Here is an 8611-nt window from a genome sequence, read left to right as displayed (position 1 = left end):
GTTCAGTTTGTGACCATAAATACAAGAAGACTCCTGGTGCAGCTGGTCCACAGTTAAGGTGGAACAGCAGACACTCCGCCTGTCCTCCGCCTGTCCGGTCATTCCAGACCAGTAGAAACCAGTAGAAACCAGTAGAAACCAGTAGATCAGCTTTGCAAACATATCCTGCTGCCCGGTGGCCCAGCCAGTCCAGCCGACTCAAGGTAAACTACAGGATGTCCAACAGCAGGGTAGGAGGGTCAGAGGGGGACTGGGGGAGGGGGAAGGGAGAAAGAGAGGGTTACATGAAGAGGGCTCGAGGAAGAGACGGAGAGAAACCACAGAGAGACCAGGGCTTCCCTCTCCTCTCTACTTTTCATTTGTGTCTCTGGAGAGCTTTCCTCTTCCTCCTCTTGAAGAAACAGCAGCACCTGCAACACACATCAAACAGTGTTTGTTATTTGTTATCATGCATTTGAAGTGACAATGAATTTTGTGAATTAAACGTGGAAACTCTAGTAAGACCTCATGAAGCTAATCAATAACAATACGGATGATAATACAACTTTATTTGTATAGCACCTCTCATACAAGAAATACAGCACAGAGTGCTTAAACATAAAGGAAGATAGAGATGGAATGAACATTTAAAAAACTTCAGCGAAGGTAACCAGCTTCTTTGTCTTGCCGAGGGTGTAACCTCACCACAGCTCCTATCTGAACACTGCCCCTGTGGCACTGTGGGGATCTCAGAACACACACACCAGTCTTTGTGTCCAAATTCAAATCAGTACCCACACTTAGAGCATGCAGCCACACATCAGCACATAGACTGCATCAAATCAAGGAAAATACAACATTTCAAAAGAATTGCAGCAGTGAAAATAAGACACACTATAAAATAAGATCAGAATGAAAACATTAACAAGTACACTAGTGTTACTAGCTTTGTATACTATGGGTGATGGGGTCTTACATGAACACAAACCTTACAGCCAAAGTTAGAACCGTTTGGGTTCTTTCTAGAGATGCACTGATACCTGGATATCTGCCCATACAGATATAGCTCCGATATCAGAGCAGTAACTAATACATATAGAAATATTCCAACGCTATTCATTTGAAGTGTCAGGTCGGATTCACAGACAAACAAGTGTAGGATTGCAACTCCTTTAATGTTTTGAATAACGTGAACCAATCAACGCACAGCAACTACTGGTGAGAAGATTTCTATGCATGAGTTCCAAAAGTAATACGATCATTTTAAAGAGGAGTGCAACGGCAAACCGACAACTCCTTCATAACGTTTAAGAAAAGTGAACAGTTGAAATAAAAGTGGTGAAAGGTTTATATGGTTACCATGTAGAGTAGGAAAGCGGTACATGTACGACAAGCTAGACTTCAGCACCCTGTAGCAGTAGCCTGGGTGCTGAAGCGCTTATTGAGACCTTCTGGTTGAAGAGCCAAAACACCGTCACTGTGAGGAAACATGCTGCAGGGCTGTCACTGTGAAAATACAAGTATAGCCATGTGTTGTTTATCTCACAGCCACTCGACCTCCGTGCTAAAGACGCTAGCGTAGCTAACAAGCTTCTTATCAGCCGTAACAGAGAGGGACATCTCCACCATTATTACATATTCATATGGAGTGTTAACCTCAGCGATTACCTCAGTATCTGAAGCCAATACCAATATAGGATCGGATCAGTCTCATCTCTAGTTATCTCACATCACAGATTTCTGCAGTGACGCTTTTCTTCTTCTTCTGTGGTCACTGAATTACTTGAACTGGCTTAGTTGGAAAAATATGATATCTCATCACTTCCATCCACCAATCTTTTTTAGCAACACTTAAATAAAAATGTGATGGTAGTTTCGGTTATCTTCTTCCAGTTGTAATCAGACTCCTCCCACACGCCACTAAATAAGCAGAGCTTTTGTCTGTAATGTCGGGTTTGCATTAGAAGTGGAAGCACCGCGATTTCCAGAGAAGCGAGTGCGGCGCTAATAATAAGCGCTTCTGTAGAATGAGACTTGCGCTGTCAGCATCCTGTTAGTGCAAGGTCAACACTTCCTGAAGCACTGCTTTTGAGAGTAGAAAGCCACAGGAAGTCACGCTAACGGTCACATGACCAACTTCGCCTAGGGTTGTTAATACCTGGTTTGTTTTTACTACACAAGTTAGTCTGAATCAAAATGATATTTTACCTGTAATGGCAAAACAAATAAAAGAAGAGTTGCAGGTGTTGACATACTCTACACATATATTCTAGTAGAACTTGTGTGTGCGTAAATGGTAAATGGACTTGTACTTGTGTAGCACCTTTCCAGTCTTCCGACTGTCATTCACCCATTCATTCACCATACCTGCAAACTCATGAGAGGTGAAAAAGGTGACAAGCCCGAAACCCTGTCGGGGGGGGGGTGCTCCTCCGAGAATTTTATTTTAAATATGAGGTTTAAAATGTAGCATTCTGGTGTACTCTGAGAAAATTAAGTGATAAGAAATTTACTTTATGCAAAAAACTAATTTATTATTCAGTTATTAATCACTATTTCAGCTCTATTATTAATATTAACCTTTATTTAGACAAAATCCATTGAGACCGAGGTCTCAATGGTTTTGGTCAAATAAAAACAAAGATAGCAAGAGTAGCGAGAACCATCGCCTGTACAAATAGTGATTAGTTTTCATTGAACCCTGTTACTGTATGGCTTCATATTAACTTCCACTGTTACTGTACAGCTGTTTTTGTTTTGTGGCCTATCTTCTATTTGCAATTAATATGCATTGTTGCTGTAGTTCATCTCCTTGGAGCAGAGGCTGCATGTAGCATACCCTGCCTTATCAATGTATTTAAAACACTGACAGCAGGAAGCTGTACTCACGTCTGTTTAGACCTCCACCTTTATCCAGGCCCAGCTCCACTCACATCTCAGCCCTGCATCAAGCTGCACTACAGACAGCCTCCTCTCCCTGAAGCTCTTTGACCTCATCATCTCATCAGTATCTGGGCCTCATATTTCGTGGTCATGAAAGTTATTCAGACCACGAAATCATCCTCATTCTACTTTGAGTTAAAAAAAAAACAACCTGCAACCAGATGCGCCGGTGTTCCGGTTTAACGTTAATGAGTGACCGCGTGAACTGAACCGGAACACGGGGGGCTGCATGTTTCATCAAGTTACGTTTTTTCCTCCTAAATCGCGATAATGACGAACGCTAACAGTCGACAAAGTTCCGCATGCAGTGGACGTTAACTTAACACAGCAAGTATGAACGGTAACGTAACATAACGGAACTTAAACTTTAACGGAGGGAAATGAAGACGCTGTAGACATCTGAACGCTGATTGGCCAAGACTCGACACGTCAAAGATTTTCTACTGCGAAGATCACGACATCACATTTTCTTCTCGTCTCACTCCAATCTGAGAAACGCTGGCTGGCCAGTTGACACCCCCCCCCCCCGGAAAAAAAAACTCTACAGATCTACACGATTCCCGTGGATGATATATTTTTGATTCAAAACGGTGAATTTCACCGAAAAGTGACAAGTTTGCAGGTATGATTCACTGATGACCGGGCCTAACATGCAAGGTGTCATCTGCCCATCAGAACTAACTAACCACTTACACACCATCACACACCGTAGGCACAGCTCTGGGAGCCATTTGTCTCGCCTAAGGACACATCGACATGGACTAGTGCAGCCGGGGATCGACCCGCCCTACTACTGAGCCACAGTCGCCTCGCCCTGTGTGTGTGTGTGTGTGTGTCCTTACTTGGTATCATCAGCCACCTCCACCTCTGCATTGGCTGTGATTGGTGCGTTGGAGTGTCCTGCAGTGGGGTCGTCTGTATTCAGCTCCCCATTGGTGGAACTCATCACCTGGAGGTGACAAATGGAGGGGAGGGGGATGAGTACAGGCGTACCAGCGTCCTATCTTGGTGGGGCAAAACTAAAAAAGACTTGTACTACGTCCTCACTGAGACGGATACATTTGAAAACGTTGCTCATGAGTGAAAACATGCTTCTACACTTGTGTTTTCGGTTAATTTTTCAGAAGTTTTTTTGTAGCACCGAAACAATAGAAAAGCAGACATGTTCTTCTTCACTTCAGTTACTGTGCCGAGTCTCAGCTGGTCAAACGTCCATCTGTGTCCATCTCTGCACCCTCACACAAGGAAAAGATTGTTTTCAAATGTAGCCCGCTTAACGTGGACGTGGTCTTAACAGTCCATAAGAGCTGTGACCTCCAGGGAAGCGTCACACCTCTACAGACACAGGCATTGTCAACATTCATTTTGTTGCCATGCAAAAAAAGCGACACCTCTGCTTTATGACATATAACAAAAAGCAACGACTACTTTTTGGCCTTGAAATGTTTTAACTTCACTCTGAACAGCTGTTCTGACATCACATGCAAGCTTTTAAATATTTCCCTTCCCTTAAGTGTGCCTGACATTCCTGAAATGTGTTTTGTTGTTTGCCTACTCCCTGCTTAAATGGCCAGTGTGTAGATTTAGGGGGATTTATTGGCAGAAATCTATTATTCATAACTATTAATGTGTTATCACCTGAAACATTTTAAGATCTGCGCAAATATCGCAACACAGACGTATTCCAAAAGCAGGTTGAGGGAATGAAAGAGGGAGGCCGTGTTCACATGGTCGAACCATCCGCCACCGCTGGGAAACTTCTGATTTTGATACAAAGAAGCAAAAGGGCACAGTCGTTCCACTGTTCCATATTGAGATTGTTAATCAGAGAAGGTTATGCACGGCTGCATGTAATAAGGAACATTAGTGGACAGTTCATTTCCTTTAACCATGTTAACAGCTTAGTAGTCATTTTGTCATTTTCGGAATAAGGGCAAAAAAACAGAATACTTTGTGCATGCTAACATAGTCAGTGACGACAGACCATATATGAGGCATGAACACTACCTCTGGAAAAGTAAGCCTACAAGGCAACAGCTGTGTGCAGCAAACGTCAGCTGACACAGGACAACTGTGTCAGCTAGTGCCTCAGAATGCATTGAATCCCAATATGTTTAGACATGGATTCTGTCCATGTGCAAATTCTCAATAAACACCAACTCACCACATTTCCCTCTGAACTGTGGTTTGATGATATAACAGGTCACCACTAACTGAAAACCATAGAATCAAATAAGAGCAATGGCAGGTACTGAGCTACATTTGGAGTTCTGGTCTAGAGTGCCTGGCACAAGCCTAGATATAACAGAACAAAAGGCCAAATGCAAGCTGAACCTTTCTTTACCAAACTCCTATGTTACACACAGAGTTTATACACCAACTCGTATGATCTCAGCAATAACTATCAACGTATCTGTTCTGTCAATAGAGAGGCCTTGACACAACCTTCTGTCCCTTGTAGAGTCTCCATTATTTCAATGTGACAAAGGAGGTGCTAGTTTGAAAAAAATGCCCAAAATGCACTAAGGTGGATGCATTCATTTAGAGTCTCTATTACAATAGCCCCACGAGAGGGGATGACTGAGGTTCTGAGGAAACAGACTAGAGGTCGGCCCTGCTCCGTATCGGAGAAGGTCATGCAGGCAGACAGATAGACAGGTAGGCAGACAGACAAGAAGCCAGCAGAGCTAACCCTTCCTCTCAGTACCTGGACGGACCCGCCCAGCCTATCAGCAGTGAGATGGGAGCCCAGCAGCTCTCGATTGGTCACTGGAGTGGGCTGCGACTCACTGCCTTTCCCCTCTGGAGACTAGAGGAGACAGGAAGCCGATCGCAGGAGGAACGAGAAGGGAGGGAGGGAGGAGGTGGTGGTGGAGGGGAAAAGGTGAAAAGGACAGATAAGATGGAAGAGGAGGCACGCCATGGAAAGGGGCGGAGACGGGGTGGAAAAGAGAAAATGAAAAAGCAGTGAGGCGAGGGAGGAGTGAGAAGACAGGGCCGATGGAAAAGAGGAGCAGTACGGTGAGGAGAGAGAAAAGAATGAGGAAAGAGAAAAGAAATAGTGAGTTCAGAGTCAGTATTTGGTGGAGGAGCAACAGGCGGGTGAGCGCTCAAGTGTGCATTACAGTGAAGTGCACAGAAGGCTGTGCACAAGTGGAAGCCCCATGCAAAAGGGGAAGGAGGTCTATTTTCAGTGTTTCCTCAACCTCACCTGTCTCAGACCCACAGAGCAACCTTTGTGAACCTGGACTGACATGCATTTGTGTTTGTGAATGTAGAAGAAGCGGGGTATAACCACAACAAACCGCTCACCGTAGAATATGCAAAGATATTGTTTGGGAAACTAATTTGTTCCGCTACAGAACAGGTTAGAATTATGTGCTCACATAACATCGACACATTGGAGCAAAAAGGATAATATTAGGGCTGTCCCTGAATCAGGATTCAGGACTTTGTGGGGGGGTCATCTTCGGTATGTGAATGAAAACACCATCATGACCGTCTCCTAATTTGTTCAGAGTGAGTGGGTGTACCTGGTTTTTGGTCTGCGGCACTTTCTCTCGGTTGCTCGTCTGAAGTGGAGTCTCACTGGCCACCGGACCAATAGGAGTGGGCTAAACACACAGGAAGTCAGGTCAACATGGGGTCAGAGTAAGGAAACAAGACGCTTCTTCATGTGGACTTATCCACCATTATTAATCTTATAGATTACACATTCAGCCATTAAAAACTAGCCTAGAGGCGTGAGAGTGATGGCGCTGAATGTTGCACCGCTGAACTCAAAGCTCACGTTATTTGCCACTCAACTCGAGTCTATTCAGATTACAGTTCACAAAGAAGCTTAAAGGAGGAGGAAGTGTCTTTCTGGAGTAGAGACATTAATAACTTGCGTGCATCACAAGTCTCTTAAACTTGTGTCTTAGTTCCTCCCATCTGCGGTGCATGGAGAGACGCAAGGAAACCATGCGAGGAGGGAGGAAACGAGGAAATGTGTTTTTAGAGAAATGAGACATTCCTTTTCTCTGAAGCGTCACGTGAAGCGACGTCTGTTTCTGATGAGGGCGGATCAGCTGATCACAGCTGGATCGGCTGTCAGTCGGCTTTAACAGCTGGATAGACTTTAGATGGAGTTTGTGTCAACACACGTGCACTTATACTAATAAAGACACACAGTTATCTTCACTGTCATTAACAAACAACCTGCATTCTGTATCCGTACTGTGTCCATTCCTACTGGCAGAATACGTACAGTATATATCATTTATTCATTATTTGTGTCTGATTGTGAAGTCATTATTTCATAACCTAGAATTTGATGTGTATGGAAATGACGATAAATTATGTAAAAAGTGTTTCTTGCTGACAGACTCTCCTTGGTCTTTTTGACTTGAATTCATTCATTGTATATTCTGTATAATAAAAGTTAAACTAGAAAATTCCTAAAGAATATTAAGGAGCAGAAGAGGTGGGACGGAAGAAATATAATAATAAAAAGAAGACCTAGAAAATGCATTTCCTGCTGAAAATGCGTTGGAATGCTGAAAGCTGAAATGAATCTCAAAAACATTGCTGAAAATAGATATCCAATTAAAAAAAAATTGCAAAAAGCTTAATTCAAAAAGTTGAAAGATTACAAATATGAAGTCATATGTAGCTGAAAGTATGAGAAGAAGAAGGCTTTGAAAGTTGAAGAAGTTTAACAGGATTTGAAGATTTTCTCCATAGAGATCCCATTCAAAAGAAAATTGCAAATAGCTTAATATTTCAAAGAATTTAAAGATTACAAATATGAAAATTCATATCACCCCTCTCCTGAAAGAGCTGAACATTTTGATATTCGAACGGTTTCTGTAGCTTAAAAAATGTCAACAATAGTGATATTTGTAGTAGTACTAGAAGTTGTAGTTGTAGTAGAAGTATTATTAGTAGTAGAAGTATTACTGGCATTAGAATAAGTACTAGTAGTAGCAGTAGTGATATTTGTAGGAGTAGTATTAGTAGAAGTTGTAGTTGTAGTAGAAGTATCATTAGTAGTAGAAGTATTAGTAATTAGAAGAAGTAGTAGAAGTAGTAGTATCAGTAGTCATAGTAATAGCTGTAGTATTGGTCGTAGTATTTAATATAACAGTAGTAGTATTAGTAGTAATAGTAAATGCAGTATTTTAAGTAGCAGTAATAGCAGTAGTAGTAGTACTAGTAGCAGTCGTACTAATAGCTGTAGTAATATTAGTACTGGTAGTAGCATGAATAGCAGTTGTAGTACAAGTAATAGTAGTAGTGGTAGTAATAATATCGATGGTAGCAGTAATAGCAGTAGTAATAGTAGCAACAGCAAAAGTTGAAGTAGTAGTAGTAGCAGCAGTAGTAGTAATACTATAAATATTAGCAGCAGTAGTAATTGTCGCAGTATTAGTAAGAACATTCATTATTTCAACAAAAAAACCTAATTTTGAGCGTAACGTTTAAATACAGTTAATCCATAGGGCTTTTATTTTGAAAGGGTGGGGCTGGGTGGGGGAGAGAGGGGGAGGAGGAGACAGAATCAGAAAGTATGAAACACACAAACAGAGGTTATTAAATGACAGGCTTCATCATAAGCATTTCAGTTGGAATTCACTCTTTGGGGGTTGTATTTTGAAATGGGGTGTGTGTGTGTGTGTGTGTGTGTGTGTGGGGGGGGGGGGGGGGG

The 8611-nt window shown here is 42.3% G+C and overlaps 1 protein-coding gene across 4 annotated transcripts in view; it reads right to left on the bottom strand.

Annotated features, from left to right (window-relative positions):
• Positions 1-355: 355 nt before the first annotated feature.
• LOC116398548 (casein kinase I-like) overlaps positions 356-8611 on the bottom strand; it is a 33122-nt gene continuing 24866 nt past the window's right edge. For 2 of the 4 annotated variants that reach the window (XM_031874941.1, XM_031874942.1), the window contains exons 9-12: positions 6456-6536; positions 5630-5731; positions 3765-3871; positions 356-410 (exon numbers count right to left, since the gene is read on the bottom strand). In XM_031874941.1, the coding sequence (XP_031730801.1) occupies positions 356-410; positions 3765-3871; positions 5630-5731; positions 6456-6536 (345 nt within the window). The remainder of the gene's footprint in view (positions 411-3764; positions 3872-5629; positions 5732-6455; positions 6537-8611) is intronic. The other 2 variants (XM_031874943.1, XM_031874944.1) reach the window with 1 other exon arrangement.

This window comes from Anarrhichthys ocellatus, unplaced genomic scaffold, assembly GCF_004355925.1.
Source record: "Anarrhichthys ocellatus isolate YVR2014 unplaced genomic scaffold, GSC_Weel_1.0 scaffold85, whole genome shotgun sequence".
Lineage (NCBI taxonomy): Eukaryota > Metazoa > Chordata > Actinopteri > Perciformes > Anarhichadidae > Anarrhichthys > Anarrhichthys ocellatus.
Note: the sequence above shows the minus strand (reverse complement) of the source record. Positions and strands in the feature narration are given on the sequence as shown.